Source organism: Harpia harpyja, chromosome 19 (assembly GCF_026419915.1).
Source record: "Harpia harpyja isolate bHarHar1 chromosome 19, bHarHar1 primary haplotype, whole genome shotgun sequence".
NCBI lineage: Eukaryota > Metazoa > Chordata > Aves > Accipitriformes > Accipitridae > Harpia > Harpia harpyja.
In genome coordinates, this window is record NC_068958.1 from 12,402,013 (window position 1) to 12,423,927 (window position 21,915).

At 58.8% G+C, this 21,915-nt stretch overlaps 3 protein-coding genes across 9 annotated transcripts; 1 reads left to right on the plus strand and 2 right to left on the minus strand.

The window, feature by feature from the left end:
- Window positions 1–709: 709 nt before the first annotated feature.
- Window positions 710–3,051, minus strand: LOC128154416 (RING finger protein 222). The gene has a single exon (XM_052815020.1). It carries the CDS (start codon window positions 2,401–2,403, stop codon window positions 1,420–1,422), a length of 984 nt encoding a protein of 327 aa, XP_052670980.1. The 5' UTR covers window positions 2,404–3,051; the 3' UTR covers window positions 710–1,419.
- A 1,401-nt stretch (window positions 3,052–4,452) lies between these two features.
- NDOR1 (NADPH dependent diflavin oxidoreductase 1) lies at window positions 4,453–20,053 on the minus strand. Of its 7 annotated transcripts, none has more exons than XM_052815013.1 (16): window positions 20,016–20,052; window positions 19,723–19,782; window positions 18,849–18,983; window positions 18,320–18,397; window positions 17,824–17,921; window positions 16,920–17,018; window positions 16,137–16,238; window positions 15,417–15,623; window positions 14,948–15,069; window positions 13,691–13,911; window positions 13,206–13,313; window positions 12,364–12,478; window positions 11,225–11,371; window positions 10,453–10,571; window positions 7,703–7,797; window positions 4,453–4,659 (listed from the first exon to the last, which is right to left on the minus strand). In XM_052815013.1, the coding sequence occupies exons 3-16, from the start codon at window positions 18,981–18,983 to the stop codon at window positions 4,515–4,517; spliced, it is 1,791 nt and encodes a 596-aa protein (XP_052670973.1). In that variant the 5' UTR covers window positions 19,723–19,782; window positions 20,016–20,052; the 3' UTR covers window positions 4,453–4,514. The 7 variants fall into 7 exon arrangements, with proteins under 7 accessions (XP_052670973.1, XP_052670972.1, XP_052670979.1 ...); XM_052815012.1 differs by having other exon boundaries at window positions 20,027–20,051; XM_052815019.1 differs by lacking the exon at window positions 15,417–15,623 and having other exon boundaries at window positions 20,027–20,053.
- A 38-nt stretch (window positions 20,054–20,091) lies between these two features.
- TMEM203 (transmembrane protein 203) lies at window positions 20,092–20,987 on the plus strand. Its single transcript, XM_052815021.1, has one exon. It carries the CDS (start codon window positions 20,238–20,240, stop codon window positions 20,646–20,648), a length of 411 nt encoding a protein of 136 aa, XP_052670981.1. The 5' UTR covers window positions 20,092–20,237; the 3' UTR covers window positions 20,649–20,987.
- Window positions 20,988–21,915: the final 928 nt, after the last annotated feature.

Below are 21,915 nucleotides of genomic sequence, written 5' to 3' on the forward strand. Positions count from 1 at the left end.
GGGGGGTTGGGTGGTGGTACCCCATGGTCCCCCCCAGCAGCAGCCCTGGGGAGGTGCCCGTGGCACGTTTCCGGGGGAGAAGGGCAAAGCCAGGACAGACACACGGCCAGTTGCACAACCCTGGCACGGCCAGGCAGGAGGGACAGGGCACGGCGGTGTCAGCCAGCCCCCCGGCAGGGACGGGCAGGGTGGGGATGGAGAGGGGTGACAGCGCAGGGGGGCGATTTGGCATGGGGTCTGCATAGAGCTTTAGCGGGGCTCCGAGGGGAGGCTGGCAGCGATAAATAAGGAGCAGCACATCCCAGGCTGCAAAGATGGGTGCCAGGACCGCGGGAGACTGACCGCCCCGACGGGATCTTGGGAGGATCGTGGGGGTCTGACACCTCCCTGCCACCCACCACCAGCCCAAAGGTGGCTAAAAGCCTGGAGCTGTCCCCGTCCGTCCCCTTCCCCTGGGGGTACAGGTGTCCCCAGTAAGCAGCTGCCAGCCCCGTGCTCTGCAGTGTGTCAGGGAGCAAGGGTGCAGAGGAGCTGCACCATGGCCCAGGCATTGCCTGGCTGGGACACAACCCCCGCACGAGGCCGGCTGCCAAGTGAGAAGCAGAGCCCACATCCTGCTCACCACTGAGATATTCCTGCCGGCCGCAGCTGGCCTAGCTCCCCGGCAGCCGTGGGCAGGTCCCACGTGAGCTCAGCCACGGTGCCGCGCTCACTGCGGGCTCCTCCACCTATGGTGCCCAGCTGGAGCTCTGGCAGACAGAGCCATGTTTGCTCTCTTATCTCCATGCAGGGCAAGGCATGAGCACGGGCTGGCACCGCTCGGCTGGGGCTGCGAGGTGCCGCGGTGGGGGTAGGCACCCTCTTGCAGGGTGGCTGGGGACCACCGGCTGTCCCTGTCCCCTCTTGGTGTCACCGCTGGGCCCAGGGGGACTTGCTCAGCCCAGACCAAGCACTGAACTCAGCTGGACATGGCCGTGGTACTATTTTAAGTTGTATTTTCAGTCCATGCTGGTTAACCCCCGTCCATCTGTCCCAGGCGTGGGCAGCGCAGCCCACAGCACAGCCCTGCTCTGCCCGCAGAGACCCTCCAGTTCCCGGCCCCGTGCCAGGGATGTGTCCCCGGTGCAGGAAGGGTTCCCACTCCATCTGCCCCTCCGCTGCTGCAGTCATGTGTCACCTGGTGCCCAGTGGGAGGCAGGCGATGCCCAGCTCCAGGGTCACGTCCCTCGGCTGCCCACTCCAGCTCCTCTGCTGCCTCAACCGCTCTGGGCTCACTGGCAGCCCCAGGGTATCCCGGGCACCTGGGTTCACAGGCTTGCTCCCAGGCTGGCATCACGACCCAGCATCAGCCCCAGGGGCAAAGTGGGAGCAGGGCTCCTCTCCCCATGCATAGCCCAGCCTGGAGGCACAAACCCAGCGCTATTTATCGAGGATGAGGAAGAGCAGCACCATCAGGACGATGGGAAGGAAGATAAGGAGCAGACTGAGCATCTCAGCTGCCAGCAGCAGCGCCAGCACCAGGAGGTAGCAGCAGCGGCAGCGATGCTCCAGCTGCCCCAGCCTGCGGATGAGGCAGGGTGGGTAGCGGACGCAGGGCAGGCACCCGAACATGCGGCTGGTGTGGAAGCGCACCTGGAAGCGATGCTCGAGGGCGCCGACGAGGCCCGGACGCCGGGGCGGCAGGGCGGGGGGCCGGGGGGTAGCCAGGGCGCTGGGGGAGCCAGGCTGGGCATGCAGCAGGAGCAGCTCCTCTTGCAGTTTGCAGATCTCCCACTCCAGCATGGGCGTCTTCTGGCGGCAGATGGGGCAGCGCACGCGGCCGAACTCGGCGCTGGCGGCTGTGTCCATGATGGCGCGCAGGCAGGCGCGGCACAGTACATGGTTGCAGTTGAGCAGGGCCGGTTTGTGCCGCTGGTCGTCGTAAGGCTCCGTGCAGATGGGGCACTCGTCCTCGCTGCCTGCCGGCACGTGGCATGGCTCTGCCGCTGCCGCCGCCACCTCATCACTTGACATCTCCTCTTCCTCACCAGAGAGGCTGAGGATGGAGCTGGAGGCACTTTCCAGGCTGGACGACCCCCTCTGCGGCACTGGGCTCTCTCCACAGGGCAAGATGGGGCTGGCGGCAGCGGCAGCGGGAGGGTCCTGCCCCGCAGGCAGGGAGGCACCATGGGCAGGCAGCTCGTCGTGCCCCGGCAGGAGTGGCTCAGTTGTGTCCTCCGCCGGCGGCGGGTTCCAGCAGCCCCAGGCAGTGGCGGCCGCCTCTCCGCAGAGCCGGGGCGGCTCCCTGGGGCCCCCCGACTCCACAGTCTCGCTCTCGCCCTGCTGCCTGGCACAGCCCTCCCCGCCGGCTGCCTGCACCGGCTGGGGGCCAGGCTCTGCCTCCTCGCCCGCTGCTGGCTCCATGGGGGTGGCTGCTCCACAGCCGCCCTCCTCACCCACCACCCCCTGAGTCCCCTCGGGGCTGGGTGCAGGACGTGGGTGCTGCTCCAGGGCAGGAGGTGGCCTTCAGCACGTTTGCCAGAAGGTGTCCACACAGAGTCCCGTCATCCCTCCGGCACAGTTTGGGACCCCCTCCCAGGCCAATGGGTCAGGAGCCCCCAAAGCGGGGCACATCCCCATCACCCTCACCGATAGGCCACCCCAAGAGGGGCATCGCCGTGAGCATCCAACAGCCACTTCTTCCTCTTCCTCCTCCTCCTCCTCCTCTTCCTCCTCCCCAGCAGCAACGTAGGACTGACCCGCCACGGTCCGGAGGAGAGCACAAGGAGCAGGGCACTGCCAGGCACTGCCTGCTGTGCCGGCAAGGGGTGCAGGCGTGGCAGGCACCCGTGCAGGCAGCTGCTGCCTGCCGTGGGCTGGGGCCGAGCCTGGCTCTAACCAGTCTGGTTTGTCAGCTTCTGGAAGTGGCTCAAATGCAGGCAGCCCGGGGCAGGCAGCCATGCCCGCGCCAATCAGCTCCCGCGGGAGCCAGGGAGGAGCTGGGCCCACGGCCGCCTCTTCTCCTCGCCCAGCAGAAATGGAGCCACCTCTGCAGCCAGTGGTCCCCACACCGCTGCCCGTGGGGCATGGCAGCATGGGCCCTGCGCTGCCCCAGTACAGCCCCCCAGCTCAGACCCCAGTATAGTGCACCAGCATGTGTCCTGTACTGCCCCAGTACAGTCCCCCCCACCCAGCTCACCCCTGTCCCCCAGGTTGGTCCCTGTGCTGGCCCACCTCGCCTTGCCGTGCCCCCTAAGCAGCTTGCAGGGCTTGGAAGGAAGAATGCAGCCTGGATAGTGCCCCATGCAAGGGGACAGCGTCACCAGTGTGATGACTGCCATGCAGCAGCGCTGCACTGGCCCCCCAGCTGTGCCCAGGGCATGGGGACACCCAGCCCAGCCAGGTTCTGTAAGTGCAACAGCTCCTTGCAGCAAGGCACCGCTGGCAAAGCAGCAGGGTGGGGAGACCTGAAAAGCACCCCATTTCCACTCACTGCGGTGCCGTAGCTCAAGCAATGCCCCGGGGCACCACTCACCCATGCAGGACCCCATGATCCGGCACGTGGGAGGGTGGCTGGGTCACAGGCGTGGTGTGGCACCGCTGTCCCTTCCTGTCCCAGCCTGCTCCCAGGGACTGTCCCCAGCTGATTCATGCTCTGGGCCCTAATTGCTATTTACACAGTGGCATCGAGTTCGCTGAACTGGGGGAAGGAAGGTAGTGGCACTGGCCCCACTGGGACACTGACAGGGCCAGGAGGGTGCACAGCCCCGAGGCTGCCACAGAAGGGCTGGAGCCTGCTGGCTTGCCTGGCCCTGGCTGGAAGCGGCTCCCAAGATGGGATGGAGAACAAGTCCAGCAGAGCAGGCACTCAGGGAACGGGATAATTCAGTGGGAACAGGCACTCGGAGACCTCAGACTTCAGCATCAAGCAGGGTCAGGTAGATGAACTGGCAGCAGAGACAGAGGGATCGAAGCTTCCTCCTGCACCCACCCCCACTGGCCTCAGCCATCGGAGACAGGGGGAACAGGTCTGTCAAGGCAGCCTTCTGCAGCAAGCACTGCTGCCGCTGACTAATGCCAGGGTGGAGAGACTCCCATGCAACAGCTCACTTCCTCTAGGTCTTACCACAAACAACGGCCGCTGCCAACACCGTAGCTCTAGCAATGCCCACGAGTGCACACCCAGCACGGGGACCCCAGGAGCTGGAGCATGCGGGACAGCAGCTCGGTCCCACACAGGAGTCAGCCAGCAGCATCCCACCACAGAGACTTCTCGCCTCCACTCCAGTGGGGTGGGGGCATGGCGAGCCAGGCTTTACCCACACCAAACCCACACCCCCAGGAGACAGGTTCCCCCTGCCCGCTGTGGCCCTGCTGCCATCAGGGAAGGGCTGGTTGGGTAAATCCACTCCCTTCACCAGGCCCCTGTACTGGCTGGGATAATCTCAGCCCAAGGATGATGCCAGAGGCGGATCGTTTTGCTGGCTCCTTTATTCAGACAGAGTTTGCAGGGAAGGCAGAGGCAGGGAGCCAGTTTACGACCAGGTTTCAGACTGGAAGCGCTGGGACCGTTCCAGGGCTATTAAATGCTCCTCTGCTTCGGAGGGTGACAGGCCACCTTCCAGCTGCAACACCGACTGCAGGGCTTCGGCCACCGCCGCTGGCATCTGCTTGGCATTCCTGGAAGAGAGAGCAGGTGGTGCAACGGAGAGTGAGCAGGAAAACTGGGAGCATATCTGCAGCCCCAGTGCTCTGACAAGGCAGCCCATCAGCAGGGCAGCGGTCCCTGCAGCCAAACCCACCACCCCCAGCACACACCACAGGCTGCCACTGGACTAGGGCAGTGGGAACCTGCCTCACCCTGCAACACAAGCTGCCTGGCACTGAATAAATGAGAGGCTTCAAGAGGCAGCTCGTACCACTCCCTAGAGAGCAGGCCGTTATCCACACAGGGCTTTTCAGCACTGACATTTGCAGGCAAAGACATGGCCATGGTACCCAGTCCCCAGCGAAGGAGCATCACAGCTCAGTAGCCTTAACTCTGGCCCCCATATTGCTCCATTTCCCATCACCCTCATTAGAGGGACACAGGGAATATGCACAAGTCATAATTTATCTGCAGGAGGGCAGGAAACTGTCCTTTCATCTTGGGAAACATTCAATGTAAAACATGTCTGATCCTGAGCTGGGCAAGATGACTGCTGCGAAGGAGCAGCTGCTTCCGTCCATCCGCTGCCTCCTTTCAAGAAATCTGAAATGATTGTTTTGATGGCAACATTTGTAACCAAAGCCAGTTCAAACCTCAAAATAAGAGAAATGGTGAGGAAAACATGAGCTCCTGTGTAGAAAATACCCGAATAGGATTCAACACTTGCAAGCACAATTATTTCTTATGGGAAATAAGAAGTTCAGACTTTTTCCTGGAGAGAGTTTCATTTGATGAACTGACTGTGCGACAAAAAAACATCTAATAAAAAATTTCCCAGGCTGCTCCAATTGGCATAAGCATCTGGCAATGTCCTTGCTGTTTCCCAAGAACAAGGCAGAATTCTGACTTGCGTTTGAAGCTGATTAACATCCCAAAATACACAGAAAGGAGGTCTTCTTTTTTTGGAAGAGTCATATTGTTTCTGAGTCAGGCACTGATACGCAAGTGCAAGATAATGTAGCTGGGCTGGTGATGGAAAACATGTCAAATATCTATTTTTTACAGAAAGAGAGAGACATTTTCGACCTTTTTGTCCTGGGTGAGATAAGCTGGGCACAATCACAGAGAAGATACCGCCCTGGCTCCCCAGACCCTGCCCCAGTCAGCAAGGTCCCAGGAAGACAGACACACCATGCTACATGGCCCAGGGCTGCTGCTCAGGGACACACGCCCCAGGATTCACTTTCCCCATCTTTCTCCTAGTGTGGCTGAAACTGAATACTATTTTTAGGGGGAAAAAAAGGCCATTTTCAGGCTAGCCCACCTGCACCTTCCTGTTTGGCACCCTACTGGCAGTTCAGAGTCTGCAGGCCAAGGAGGGGCACTGTGATCCCAGGCGTCTTTACACATGGTGTGGGCTGTTCAGGAGGGGTGAGAAAGTGCCCACTGCACACAGGACAGTTGCCACTTTTACAAGCAGGATGAGGCTCTCAGACCCCACCTGCCTGATGGGGGCTGAGGGCTACCCCACGCCAGGGACAAAGACCCCAGTGAGATGGGTCTTGGAGCACCCCCGATGTCAAAAACACCATCCTTATGGCCACTGAAAAATCCTGCAATGGGGAGAGCTGTGCAAGCCTTGCTCTTTCCAAGACACTGATCCTTTTTTGGCAGCCCCCAGGGTGTCCCCATCAGCACCAGAAAGCAGCAAAGAGGATGGAAGAAAAAGAGGACAGAGCCATCCAAGACACCATGCCCAATGGTCACCCAACAGCTGCCCAATGGTCTCAGCATTTGGGCTGTGGACAGTGGCACAACCCCAAGTCCCAAGTGCAACTTTATGGAGGAGACCAAACCTGAACCCCAGATCCATGGGTAGGAATGACCAGTTTGGAGTAAGGGCCCCAGGAAGCCCTGCGACGTGGTGAGGCAGGCCAGACCAGGCAGCAGCACTGGTGTAGCAGTGAACAACAGAGTGGTGGGTGGCCTGGCCTCTGCTTCCTGGACAGTAAACAAAAATCTCCTTCTCCCAGGAATGCAGCGAGGCCAGTCTCACCCTGCAGGGCACTGGGGAAGTTCCTGGTCTCACGAGGGACAGGCAAGAAAGAGCCTCCTGCAATTGCTGCTTGTGTCGACAGCAAGGGACAGGTTTGCACAGTGCTTTCCAGGTCACGGAATGCACGACAAACACCATCGCCAGCCTCTCATCAGCTCAAGGAGCCCAAAGCATTTCACAATGCTCACCCTGGGCAGCGGGTGAGCAGCCTCCTCCCTGCCGTACCGGCAGTGATTAGGGCAGGCAGGTTAAGGGCTTTGCCCAGGAAAAGAGCCACAGAGCTAGGAACGGAGCTACAGATGCTCTGCCTCCAAAGGCCAGACCCCACTTTTTGGCCAACAGTTTAAGATTTCCAACCAGCCCAAGGTAACCACCTGGTGAACGACTGCGCTGCCAAAGGAGGCAGGCTGCGGTGCAACATGGCTTCTCCCTACCCCAGGAAGGCAGTTTTGGGTGCAAAGAGCCAGCCAGGATGTGCGGAGGGTCCCAAAAGCTGTTGCTCACGAGCCCCAGCACCAGTGGAGCTGGTGCTTTAAAAGCCTCCTGTGCACCTGAGCGGCCACAGGAACCGCACAAGCCTTTTTGTCCAGTTTCACCAAGTCCCGCTGGAGGAGAGGGATGTGAAGAGGCCGGGGCTATCCTGTGTACGGATTTGCCGCGGGTCAGAGGCGAGGCAGCCCGCTGGCAGGTGATGCTAGTAACAGGCACTGGCAGTTGAAGGGATGGGCACACGGGGTTGGCTGGAGCAGCTTTACCAGGGTTCCAGCTCTGCCCCTCCTAACTGGAGTGCAGAGTAGGTGAGAAATGGCCTTCTTGGCCCAGGGCTTGTGGAACATGACATACAGAGAGGAGGAATGAGCTGGTCCCTCTGCAGCAGTCACTGCAGCCCCTAGAGACCTGCCAGGGTGCATGGTGTGCTCAGTCTGGAGGCTGAACCAAGGAAAAGCCTCCAGTGAGGTGGAGAAGCAGTGACATGCAGTTCCGCTGCCCCAGTCCCTGCACAGCAACCTCTCACTCACCCAGCCAGGTAGATGTGAGCATTCCTGCTGTTCAGCAGCTCCCACACCAGCCTTTGGTTCTCCTGGATGCGGTGCTGAACATAAACCTTCTCCTCCTGCAGGGAAACACAGTGCTGAGCCTGCCAGCCCTGGCAGCAGCCCCAGCCCCAGCAGCAGCCCCAGCCCCTAGCTCCAGCATGCCTGCTCGGCCCCTGGGGACTGTTCTCAGAGGCTGCTTACAAGAGCTCAGGGCAGCACAGCCCCCCAGAGCAGGGAGCACTGGGAGAGGCAGTTGGATCCACTATAGCACAGGGAAAGGGATCCCCACACCTGATGTCAGTGCACTAGGATGGGTTGGTGGGAGATGGGTTCAGCAGCAGGAGCTTTGGTGGAGAACACGCCCCAGGTAGCCCCCAAAAATCCTTTGGCTGCCCCCTGCCTCCCTCCAGCTCTGGTGAACAGCCAGGGCTACGAGCTGGGGAGTCCTTGCGAGGGCTCCCCTCCTGCCCTCTCCCAGCATGGGCAGAGGAGGCTCTGTGCCCCTCCCCATACCAAGGTTGCTGCAGAGACCCTTCCCCACACCCCTGGAAGGCGGTCCCAGCCCTGTCACCTGCCGGAGACATGAAACAGCTTGGAAGGGCAGAAAGCTTGGAGGGATGGCCTCGGTCCCACTCCCTCCCCCTCTGCCATGCTTAGGGAATGGATACAACTGGGTTTTGGCACAATATAGCCCAACCCAGGAGAGTTCCCAAAGGGTTAATCCACAAGACTTCACACATCCAAGCAACTGCCTACGGCCCTGGCTTCTGCCCAAGAGGAACACCATTGCCAACGTGCCTGAATTCACTGCTGGCCCAGATGGGTCCTCCGTGACAAAGGTGACACTGTGATGGAGGCCAAGCCCTCTGCCGCGTGTCCCACCACACCAGGCTCCGCACAGCAGTGAGCTGAGCCGCAGGCGCAGCCTCCTCCCCACGTCCTCCCCCCTCCCATCCAGCCCCAAAAGCAACAAGGCTCTTGCTGCGTCTCAGGCTCCCTGCATGCTGCAGTCTGGAGGTGTGCGTGGGAACAACCCCAAGCAGCAACCAGCCCCGGCTGTCACAAGAGCTGGTTGCTGTGTGGTCAGCAGGTCCCACGCGGCTCCACTGGTTGCACTGCGCTGGAGAGTCAGGTCACCCAAAGGCACAGCTCCACTGCTCCGACCCAGCTACTGGCAACGCAGGAGGTAAGCAAGCCCATCACAAGCACCAACACAGCCAGCCAGTAGCTCAGCTTCAGCACATTAACATTAATCAGCTAAGTGCTGACAGAAGCTCTGCTGACGAGGCTGGGGCTCCGAGGGGGTCATTTAAGGACCTGCAGCTACCTAGAAACCAGAGCACCCCAGTGACAAACTCAGGTCACGATGTCTCAGCTAAACCCCAGGGCATCCTGCTGAGAATTAGCAACAGCTGCATTAGGCTGGGATCAATCAGTCTGCACCACGGGGCAGACATGGTGTGATAGAAGGTCACTGCAAAGGGGACCTTACAGAGAAGAGAGAAATCCTGCTCAGCTATGGAGCATCCCAGCTCCTGCCAAGCTCTTTGAAAACAAACTTTTTGATGAGTTAACAGCAGTGGCACCTCCTAGAGCCACAGGTACAATGGCCCAATGTGGCATATCTTACCTGGCTGTGCTCTTGCTTGCCTCCCTGCAAGGACTCGGTGGCAGAAGACCCTCATGACAAACTGCTTTGCCCCATGGAGCAGGCAAAGCAGGGAGGCTGGGAGGCACACTCTGATGTGAGTCCCATCCCTCCAGAGTCTGTGAGGGCAGGAGACTCTGGGGCCACTCTCCAGATTTGGGGAACAGCAGGTGCCCCCTTCACTGTGTAAGCCACCAGAAAAAAAGCAGACCGGTCATCCAACAAACCTCTGCAGTGCTGCTCCTGTTCATCAAACACTTGGAAAGCCTTCACAGAGGCATTCAACTCATGCCTTACAAGCGACTGGATAAAAGATGCTGGCTTCATGTCAATGCATGCACAAAGCCAGGAGAAAAGGACTGGTGCAGCTGAGCTACCTAGAAATACCCATTCTCACTGACCCTTTTTATCAGATCTCTCTGTTTCAAAGGCAGGCTGAGCCTTCAGTGCCATCAAGGGACAGGGCAAAGCAGTGAAAGAGTCCCAGCTCACGGAGCCCCTCCAGCAATGTAAAAAGCTGTGCAGCCCAGAGAGGGGCTGAGAGCTGCCCATCAAAGACACTGCCTGGGAAATAAGGGAGCCAAGTGAGGGGCTGAGTTGCGGGGGTGCTCATACCTCCAGGGAGCTTTCTCCTGTGCGGCTGAGGCTCGGGGAGAGCTGGCACGGAGGCCAAGATCCCCAGCTTCAGCCAGTGATCAGAGGGACGTGGTGGGGAGGGTGGCACTCAACCAAGAAACGCCCGGTGACCCCCCCCTGCCTCCGAGAGGCTCAGGAGCCTTTTATCACTGACGTGGTCCAGCCAAACAAAGCTGGCTAACCCCTTATCTGCTCGGGCGCTCACTGGCCCCGTACCAGCAACCTTTCCAGCTCACCTCAGCCAGACACATCCCAGCTGGGCAGTGGCACTGCAATGCTAGTGGGGATCCTGGCCAGGACCGAGGAGGTGTGGGGAAGTGACCACTGTGTCACCCCACCAGGCCCTTTGCAGGCCATGCCAACAGGACAGGGGCCAGAAACACTGGCAGAGTCCCATCAGTGCTGCCTGAGATGCTTCTGTATCCACCCTCCCCCTCTGGGAACTAACCTGGTCCCTGGAGAAGGCAGTGAAGAGCGTCAGGAAGCCCTTTGTCACCAGCTCTTCCCACTCCGCCTGGCAGTAGAAGTCCTTGGATTTCTGGCGGCAGCCAAAGAACAAGCAGTTCCCTGCAGAGAGCAGACCACAAGGGCTGTGCTGGGTGGACCAAATGCCCTGCGAGTGCTGGGGACTGTAGGTGCCCATGGGACCTGTGGCAGAGCCCCAAGACTCTCACCTCTCTACTGCGCCTGGCTGACAGCCCTGGCCTGGAAGAGCCAGGAGCCACATGAGTGTGAAGGCGTGACCTGTGGCAACCAGAGGCCTCTGTGTGCTGGAAAAGCAGGAGGTGGGGGGCAGGTAGGTCAAGAAGAGCCCCCCAGGGCTGCCAGGTCCCCTCCACCAGCCTCAGCTTCCTGCCGAGACCCACAGCTGAGCCAGGGGAATGAGGATGGGCCAATGACAGAGGCACGACTCCTTGTGCAGCCGAAGACAAGTTCAACAACCCATCTCCACTTACAGAGAGCCAAGAAAGAGCCTCTGCAGAGCCCTGCCCTGACCCAAGGAGCAGCCTTGCAGCACATCCTGTGAATAACCACACAGGCTGCATACACCAGGCTCTGATCCTTACCTGCCCCAGAGCCCAGCTTGCTCCCACTCAAACACAGCAAAGCCTGGGCCTGTCCAAACCCTCCAGAGCCCCTAGTCCCTCCTTCCCGTATGCTGAACACAGACCTGTCTGCAGCAAGGGACATCCAGAGTCCCTCCCAGAACCATTCCTCACCTCTACGTCCTTGTGCCACCCGCTCCTGTATCGCTGCTCGGAAAGGTGCCACCCCTGTGCCAGGGCCAATCATGATCACAGGGGTGTCAGGGTCAGCTGGGAACTTCATTCCTCCTTTCTTCACCCAGAGAGGTACCCGGAAATCACCTGCAAAAAAACCCAGACCAACTGTCATCACCCCACCACCATGGCATCTGTGACACCCTGCAGAGGGTGAGCTGGGCATCCAGCTCTTCCAGGATGCTCCAAAGATGAGGACAGCACCTGGCTTAGCACCACCCCAGCACCATGGCACCCCTGGTACCATGGGCACACTATGTGTGTATGAAAAATGCTTCAGCTGTCTCAACAAGCACCTGAGCAATCCTCAGAGCAAGGCAACAGCCCCACAGCACACGGGCTGTGGGACAGCTTCCTCCTCACACAGCTGATACCAGGGAAGACAGCAGTGGAGGCAAGCAGAGATCTCAACCTGGCTGTCATGTAAGGGAGGGCCAAACTTGCCTCCTCTGGGAGCCAGAATAGGGGTGAAGATCTCCATCTAGGTACTCTGAGAAGACCCAGTCTTGCCCTGAAGTCATACAGAGCAATTCTCTACCATCCTGCAGCAGGGAGACTGTGAGCTTGTCACTTTTGCTTGGGGACCCAGCTGGATGGGTTTTGTGGTTAGGGCAGATAAGCAGCACACACAGGCTTCACAGGACAGGATGGATGTGCTCAAAGGAAGGACCATCCTTCCCAGAGCTGGTGCTACGGGTCTGGAGGTATCCAGCAGTCAGAGCACTACCAGCTCCATGATGCCAGGAGCAGCCCACTGTGAGACAGTGGGGCATGCTGGTGCTGGGAGCAGGAGGGTTGAGCAGCTGGGAGACAACCAGGAGCTCAGGATGCTCAGGGCAAGCCGGAGGAGCACACCATGCTCTGAAGAGCATGGGAGCAATGAGGAAGGACAGCTACTGTGAGTTCAGCCCGTCTGGCCAAGCCAGTGTGCTCCAGCTCCCTGTGGTGGTGCTGCTCCACCCAGGGTCCAGGCAGTCCAGCATGTGGCCAGCACACACATAGCTCCACCACAGTCCTGTGGGATCAGTGCTGTGTGCTGTGGCAAGCACACAGGGTCCTCACAGAATCCAAGCAATTACCTTGCTCTGGGTTGAGAGAAGCCAACCAGGTAGAACAGAGACCACGGCGGGGTTTACTGAGCTGTGTCTTGTACCGCACTACTGCCATGAGGATCTGGATCCGATCAGGGTGAGCCTGTGTCCAGACAGGAGCCATGAGAAACAAGAAGACACCCAGCACAGCTCTGCAGGAAGAGCCCAGTGCCTTCTCCAGGGACAAAGCCTGTGCCAGCTCCTGCCAGGGCATCTGCAACACTCATCCTAGCCTGAAACCACCGCTCAGACACAGAAGGGAGCACACCCTTGCCCAAAATCTTTCCACTGGGGAAGGGGGTTTTCCCAGAGAAGCACTGCTGCAGGAATGCTCTGCACAGCTGGCAATGGCGACAGAGACTGTCCAACCCAAGAGGCCCCCACTGAGGGCAAATGCCACCCGTGCCTTGGGCTGACATCTGCCAAGACACCTGGGCCAGGTCCCACTGCCACCTCCCGGCAGCAGCAGGAAGCAGCACTCCTCCTCCCATGGCCACACCACCCAGGGAAGCTCCCAGCCTCTGTGGCCAGTCCCGGTGACAAGGACACCAGACCTCTGCAGTGCACTGGGCCAGCCCCAGCACCTACGGGGCTGCAGGAGGGTAAGCACCCTAATCCGGAGGCTGGCACAGCCCTGGGGTTTCCATCCAGCATGTCGAGCTGATGCAGGCTCACAGTGGAGTGGGCGTTCAGGTGGGATGTGGGTGCTCAGAGGGTCTGGAAATACAGCCTGAACGTCCGCAGCGTGCATAGCACCAACAGTCAGCCCTGGCCCTGCCAGACCCTCAGCTCAGAGCCTGACACAAGGCTGAAAAGGGCTGAGCTCTTACCAGCATGGAGGAGGCGATGGAGAAGGCGCGGGGTCTGATGCGAGGGATGAGGTCCAGCAGGTATTCAGGCGGAATGGCACATGTAGTGTGGGGGAAATCCCAGAGGGCCTGCAAAGACAAGGTGAGGTGAGACCTGGTACACGCCAGAAGGCAGCCTGCCTGCTTCTCAGGGCATCAGATGCTGTTCCACACTGCTGTGCCACGCTGCCCTCAACCAAAGGCACTGCACTGGGTACCTCTGAGCACCAACCGCCCTGTCCCACTGCCCTCCCCTCACCCCCAGGCTGCGGCACAGAGCCCACCACAGAGCTCAGAAGGATTTGGAGCAGGTCTTAACCACCAGTGGAAATCCAAGGACACTTCAGAAAGTGGGTGAAGTAGATTAAATTCCTCAGCCAAGAAATTACGGCTGATCATCTGCCTGGATGCTTTGTGACGTGGCACAGCCCTCACAGAGCGGATTTGCCATGCTCCCCCAGCCCTACCTCGAGAGTGGTCCTGCGGGGCCGGTTGCAGTAGCTGTACAGCTCTTCCTGGCCCTGCGCAGAGCTGAACTCCTGTAGCTTCTCCCGCTCCAGCTCGTTCGTAGAGAAGTAAGACAAGAGCTCGAAAAAGGAGCGCCGTGGCACACAGGAGATGTCCAGGTAGTGGGTGACCAGGTGCCGGATGGTGCAGGGCTGTGGCAAGAGGGCAGGGAGGGATGCATCTGCAAGGCAAGGCAGAGGGGAGAGCTCAGGGCCAGCACTGGGGCCAGATACCCGAGCACTGCCTGCCTGCTGCCCCCGCAGCTCTGGCACTCCCCAAGCACCCAAACAAGGGCAGCCCTGCTGCCTGCAGGCACCCACACGTTGCATGAACGTGCTTGTAGAGCTGACTTTAGCTACTGCCACCACTGCTCCTCCCATGGGCCCCCACTCCCTCCTGCTCTCCACAGCTTGTTTTTGAAGCCCACACATTTGCAACAGAGAAAGTCAGTGGTGTTAAGCTGTCCCTTACTTTATGCAAGTGCTTTAGGGCAATGCCTTACCCATATGGGTACCACCTTGTCTGCACACAATGCAGTGGAAGTAACCAGTGGTGTCATATGTGTCAGGCCTGTCCTTGTCTCCTACTTCTCTCCCAAGGGGGTGAGGAGTAGCCTGAATTTCTCAGGTTTGCCAGCAAGACAAAAATCCCAGCACTGACGGACACACAAAAGATAGAGGGGCAAGGGACACTCAGGGGACAGGAGAGAAAACTCTCCCGGTACCATGCAGACTGCAAAGCCACCAAGGGTTCCAAAGGGCCTCCAAGGGGTTTCTCTAGTTGTTGGTGCTGGTTTTTGGCTGCAGAAGCACCTGCAGTAAGGTCTCCGGTGAGCAGGCAGAGTGAGGAGACCTGCATACCCCAGGCAAGGAAGCATAGGCTTCCCGACCTGGGCCTTGGGCTGGGGAGGCTGCGGGATCCTCCACACTCTGTGCCGGGGGCTGCAAAGACACAAGGCACGGCTGCAGCCTGGACACTGCTGGATTCCTCCCATGAGTCACACTGGCCCTAACGCGGGATCCACACGTGCATAGCACTGGGAAGGAAGGAGAGCCCCCATACTGCGAGACAGGCAGATGTCCTGTATCCATCAGCCACTCCCAACTCCCTATTAACCAGGTGTACAGCAAAGGAAAAGCAGAGCTCCAGGTTGGGCCAGAGCTCAGGGGGCTGCCCTGTCCCAGCGGGGAGGGACAGGAGTAGCGGGCAGGACCTACCAGGCTCTGTGGGCTTCAACACAAAGCATCTGTCTGGATCCAGGCGCAGGAGCTGGCAGAACTGCTGCACATCTTCAGGGCAGTTCTGGGGCTGGATCATCACCACATCCCCAGCACTGAACCTGTGGATGCAGTGGGACCTGCTGAGCACAGATACAGGGCAGGCCCGCAGGCACAGCACCACCAGCCTGACCAGCACCCGCACCAGGTGAGAAGCCACAACTCAGCGAAATTTCCAGCGTCACTAATGCTGTGCTCTGTAACCTGACAAGGCAAAGAGAGCTGGTCCACAGACAGGACCCATGCTGCTATATGCCCCTTTGTCATGGAGGACGACAGTGCAGCAGAGACCACGTCCACAAGGCTGCAGCCTCAGATATTACTGAAGAAGGGGAGTGGAAGAGGAAGGCAGGCTACGGGACACCCAATCCCACACAGCAAAGCTTGGGGGAGTCAGGAAAATGCTCACATGATCCCCGAGCCTGTGACATCGAACTCGATGAGCCGGACATCCTGGAAATGGGATTCTGCTGTGACCCGCTGATTGGACACCACCCGGGCAGCGAAGGGATGCAGCTCAGAGGGAACAGCTCTAGGTGCTATTGGCTGGAGCAGGCCACCATTGGGATACGGGGAGTCCTCAGCCAGGTAGTGCAGGGTGTATTTTGGGGGCGGGCTGTGGGGAGGAGATCAATGCAGTGCAGTTACCTCCATGCCACAGTTCCTCTGCTGCTGTAGTGCTAGAGGCTGGAGGCAGGGAGAGGCTTGAAGTCTTCCACCGTATCCACCACCCATCGTCCCTGTCCCCTGGAGCTGGCTTGTGGTAAGAGAACGCAATGCAGACTGCCAGGAGAAGGAGATTCCAAAGGCTGCAGAGCAGGCAGAGGGAGGATGGCTGGGCACACATGCTTGGCAGGTCTGCCAAGGGCAGAGGCACATCAGGACAGCAAGATGGGCAGAACCCTGCCACGACAGCTGACACACACACCCAGGGCACAAGGGGACACCCCATCCAAAGAGAGATAGGTCACCTGTGGCCAAAGTCCAAGGGATACATGGGACACCAGAAGCTGTGTGGGGAGGCTTCCTGGTCAAAGCAGGGCACATCTCCACCCCAGAGAACAGCCAAGGAAGCATGGCATTTCACACCAGCCAGCTCCAGCAGTCCCTGTCTACCCTCTGCACTTACCGTACATCTGGACTGATGATCTCAAGGCCAGGAGGAAGAGGATACAAGGCAAGGATCTTGTCCCATAAGGCCAGGAGCCATGGATCTACCACTGCATCTGGCCTGCAAGCAGGAAATTCAGGCTGCAGCAGTGCAGCAGCATCCCTTCAGGCTCAAAGGCTGCTACCCCTGCACCCAGACAATGCTGGGCTGCCCCTGGGCAACCACCTCTGCTCCCCTCTCGCTGCACAGTTGCTCCATGCCATTCCCTTCCAGCTTCAGGTCTAGAAACATGTCTCAGCCACTCTAAGCACTCACTCGCTCTCTGGGACCCAACCACTGATGTCTGAACAGAATCACCAACCCCCCCGAGCACAACTGGCGGCAGTCACCGACTCCCCGAGCCACACACAGCCTCTGCCCTGTGCGAGGAGAACAGCAGCACAGCTCAGGCTGCTGTAATGCCTGCAGGTACGCAGGTGTGTGACACAGCCAACCCCCGGTCTGAACAGGACTGGGGCAGAACCAGGAGACATTGGCACATGCTGGGGGTTGTGGGACACCCTGGAGAAGCAAGTGACCCAGGTCCTGGCACAGGAGAGTTATGAGCAGAGAGCACGTTCACAGAGAGCAGCAGGAGGCTGCTGACCATGTCTGGGGTGCAGGAGCAGACCCCAGGTGGGAGCAGTGCACTGCTGTCCCCAAGGCTGGACTAAAGCATACACAGCCCTGCCGTCAGCCCAAGGACAAAACTGTAGTGCACCCCAGGGCTCCCCCCCTGCTACCCCTCCACTGGGCTCTTACCCTAAGTCATGCTGGTCATCTCCCAACGCCACTGGCAGCAGAGGGTTGCCCCCAAGCTGTAGCACCCGTTTGTGCAGCTTCTTCGCAACAAAATTAAACCTGAGCAGAGAATAGTCGCAGCTGCAGAGGGCAGGGCTCCTCCAGCAGGACAGCAGGCGCTGGCTACATGAGCCAGCACACACTGCCAGGGCTATGCCAGAGCAGCACAGAGGCAGGTCCAGCCACAGCCAGCACGCACGACCTGGCCCCGTGCCCTGCCCAGCCTATGCCTCCATCCTGGGGCAGCTTGGAGAAGCAGCTGGCTCCCACTTGCTGGGCCACACAGCTCCCAGAAGGGACTTGGGAAGGTCCAGCTTCCCTTCAGGGCAGCTTGTGCCCCAGGCAGAGAAACACTGCCTTCCCTCTAGCCCCTCACTGCCCCACAGAGCTCAGGCACACTCCCATCCCTCCCACCACAGCTTTTTCGGGCACATGGGAACAATCTTTTGGGAGAGAACTGGGACCAATGGGGCTGGCTGCCACTTAAAACTCTGTTTCATGTCTCCTGTTCGCTTGGTCTACTGAAATTGCTGTGGTACAGGCTTTCCTGCAATTCAGAGAACTGAATGGCTGTAATAACAGACTGAAAAATGATGCCTGACACACTGCAGCAAAGCATCTGCTTGAAGAGGCTGGGAGGAAAGAAATGGGCAGAAGCCCAGTTCCTGGAAGTCATGAGGGACATGGGCTGGTGGGCAAGCATTTTTAAGGCTGGTGGGAATTGCATTTCGTCTGAGCTGCTGCTCTAGAGTCAGGCTCTGTCTTCCCTTACCGCCTTCATTCTCCAGCCACTCTGGTCTTGCCTGCAGCCAGAGCTGCGAGGAGCAGTTGTCACAGGAAGGCAAGGAGCCGCAGAGCTGCTTACTTGGGATAGGAGGAGTCGCCAAGGCCCAGCACAGCATAGTCCAGCTGGCAGAGGGAACCGGGCGGTAGGTTCTTCCGGAACAGAAACCGCCAGAACATCTACAAAGGACACAGCCGGGGAGTCACGCTGCTGCCAAGAAAGCCTTCCCTGCCTGCCTGTCCCTAGCACCCCGCTCATCCACCCACTGGGTCCCTCCTGCTCTCCGCTGAGTCCCAACAAAGTGGGGAGCACGGCCTTCTGCAGAGGTGACCCCTGAAAGTAGCCACCACTGCTACCTGCCACGAGGATGATGCTCTCTCAGCTGTTAAGCTGCTGAAACCTCACCAGCTCCCTGCCCATGTCCCATCAGTAACATGAGATGTGACTGGTGCTGCTCCAAAGCCTCCCCCTCCAAAAATAACTGTTGCTCAAGCTGTAAAGTAGAACTATGGACTGAAAAGAAATCCAGTCACTGGACCAGGAATATAAGAAGAACATGGACAGGAGCATGTCCTACCTTCATGTTGTCAGGTGGGTCACCCTGGCCAGTGGTTGCACAGACAAATATCACCAACAGCTCATTGATGAGGTTGGCCTGCAGGCACAAACATGGAAAAGCACATCCAGGTCAGCAACCTACAAACGCTGTCCCGACACGGCTGTTAACATCCCATCCCATTCATGAACAGACCACACTCGGAATAAAACCCACAGCCCCACGTGGCACGACCTTCTCTGCAGGCACTGCAGCACCTGCTGCCCACACGCTGCCTGTAGCATCGGCTCCTTGGTGCTCCTCATCTTGCAGGGTACAGCTGAGCACCTGTCATCTAACACAGACTCTGTCCTAAGAGTCACTGCTCAGTTTTCACACCTTTTCAGCTGAGTTAAGCACAAGCTGCCCTCAGGAAGGGCACAGAGCCAGGGTCTGGTGAAATACAGCAAGTCACAGCAAGGGTGGAAGATGCCTGAGCCCGAGAAATGGGGTTGGTGGAGATGGAGCAAGACCAGAAGTGCCTGGAGCACCCCTCTGCATCATCACTCACCACGTCATAGCTGTCCAGCGCCTCCACTCTGCACTGAAAGTGGCGTCGCTTGGCTTCTCTGCCAATTCTCTCAGCTGTGTCTTGAGCTGTCCCAGTTTGGCTGCCGAAAAGAACAAGGAGTTTCCGTTCCACCATCTGCAAGAGACAAAACAAGAGGAATCACCAGGAGGCGAGGGGAGGTGTGGGGAGGCACAGCCGGACCTGCTCTGGGCTGGGCATCACAATGACACCCACCCAGGCTTTAAAGGAGTGCTGGTGGCTGTGGGTTCAGGTGACATTCGCAGGGTTGACACTGCAAACAGCAGGCACAGGGAGGGCCGATTAGTTTGGAGACAGCAGCAGGATTCAAGGCTCCCGGGCTCTCTTTCCACCCTTGGGCAGTGCTGAAGGAGTGACACCCCCTTCGCTGCAGTGTCCCCATCCACAGGAGCAGCAGTGACACTACTGGGCTCCTTGTCCCCACTGCTAGGACAAAGGGAGGGAGCTGGCTTGGGAGTCCAAAATCCAGGGACAGCGATCTACATTTGGGCTCATTTTAACAGTCCTCATCACCGCAGGCTCAGCGCACCCCTGGGTTCGGCTGTTCCCCATTTCTAGTTTGAACATTTCTGTCTGCCCTGCAAATCCCCACCTGATGGGGCTGGAGGAGACCTCGGGAGCTCAGCGACAGAGAAAAGCGTGACCAGACACACACTGCCCTCAACTGCGCTCTCTGAAGCAGCAAAGACCCTGGGTATTACCAGCAATAGCAGCCCACAGGGAATCCAACCCAGACGGATGCCCGAGCTGCAAACCACCGGCGTCCCCACGGGCAGCACATGCTGCTTCCAGAATAACTAAAAAGAAAAAATCCTAAGGAGGGTACATTACTGGCCTCGTTACAGATGAACTCCTCCAGAGAGGGGCTGCAGCATCACAGGATTTCCCCCTTGCCCTGAGGAAAAAAAAAAAGGGGTTGGTTGGTTTTGGTTTGGTTTTTTTTTCCCAGTGGGAGCGCTCTGGGACACGCATCAGGACCGTCCGTCCCTGTGCAAGGCCTCGCTTCCCTCACAGCCCCCGGGGAAGGGGAGGCAGGACCCCCCCCAAAACCCGCCCTGGGGACTCTCTGGGTGCGCGCGCCCTTTGGCAAGAGGGGGCCGGAGCCCCCGGCCCCCCCCAAAAACCCACCGTGCCCTCACCGTACACCATCCCCGCCCCGCTGCTTCCGCTTACATCACCAGCTAGCGCCGCCTCCCCTAACGTCATCAGCCTGCGCCGCCGAGGGGCCCTGCCGGGGGGACGCGGCTGAGGCGCCGGGGCCCGGGGTGCCGTGTCCGTCCCCCCCCCGCCTCTCCGTGTCCCACCCCGCCGCCCTCCGGCAGCGCCCATGTCCCCACGGTGGTGGGGACGATGCTGTTCTCCCTGCGGGAGCTGGTGCAGTGGTTGGGCTTCGCCACCTTCGAGATCTTCCTGCACGGCCTGGCCCTGCTGGCTTTCTCGGTGCTCCTCGTCCTGAAGGTGGACGGCGAGGCCTCGGCCCTCTCTTGGTGGGTCGTTTTCGTCCCCTTCTTCGCCGCCGACGGCCTCAGCACCTACTTCACCACCATCGTCTCGGTGCGGCTCTTCCAGGATGGTGAGAAGCGCCTAGCTGTGCTGCGGCTCTTCTGGATCCTCACCATCCTCAGCCTCAAGTTCGTCTTCGAGATGTTGCTGTGCCAGAAGCTGGTGGAGCACACCCGGGAGCTCTGGTACGGGCTCATCATGTCGCCTGTCTTCATCCTCCTCCAGCTGCTCATGATCCGAGCCTGCCGGGTGAACTGACGGCGAGGGAGCGGGCTCCAGATCGCTGCCCTCACCCTGGCTGGGATGTGCCTGGCTCACCGGGGAGCCCTGGACTCCTAGCAACTGTTATCGAGCTTTTCCCCACCTTTATTTCTGTAGAGAGTGGTAGGTGGCAGGTTACACAGGTCCGGTTCTACGAGAGGAAGGGTCTGTAAGCACGCTGCTATGTTGTATAGCATCTTATTTCTTCAAAAGATCCTTTTGTGCCACTTCCTTATTTCAGTTCACTCAGCTCTTAGTGTTAAAGTATCGTGCCCTGCAAGCACTGTTTGATATGCCAGTTATTTTATTTTAAAATAAAAATGCATGGAAGGATTAGTTTTATTTACAATATTCTTTTTCCCTAGAAAGCATTTGTGCTTAACACTGCTGCCTGGAGAACAAGAATTACCTAGCGGTTGGCTGGTTGCTGTAGATACCCTCATACACCCCAGACCGCTGCCAGCCAGAAGCACCACAGCTGCTGCCTCGCCTGCCCTGCTCCATCTGAGGCCATGCTTGTAAGGATGCGCTGGCTTCTGCAGCAAAGCTAATTTATTTCCAACTGTCCTGTCACTTCCCAGAGCATTTCATGCCTTCAGTGCACCGGCAGGATTTTACAGAGCCATGCTCTGAGCCAGGGAGAACTGATGTGTGTATTTTTTAACAGAAATGTGGGGTTTTTTTCTTTGTATTTCAGATCCATTCCCTAAATATCAAGATAGGGGTGTTGGGAGGGCGAGGCATGGGGACAGGAGTATGCATGGCTGATGCTGGTTGTGGGGGCGGGGAGGGGTCTCACTGAACCCCAGCTTTGGTGTGAAACGCTGTCCTCAGACCCCTGGGAAGCGTGAATAATTCAGTATTCCTCGGGGAAGTGCAGATCAGCGTGTTAAATGCCAATGTCACGGGGAACTCCCAGCACCAGAGACACCTTGGCGTCACCTGTGTTCAGCTCCCTCCATGAGGGTGTTGAGAACAGTGGACCTGCCCTGCACCTATCTGTGAGATGTCGAGTGTTGCTTTGCAGCCCAGCCCCAGAGGACTGGTCTCCTGACACTGAGTTTTACAGACCTTTGTACTCTGTTGATGATGATGACTCTGACAAAACAGCTCCTGGTAGCTGGGGCTTCTCCTCCAACCTCAGCTGCTCCCTGGCCCATCACTGTCTTTGCCCCATCTACCTGGCTTGTCCTGGTACCACCCTCTCTCCGGTATTGCTCTCTACTTTCATGCAGATAGGATCTTGAGACGGAGAACTGCTTCA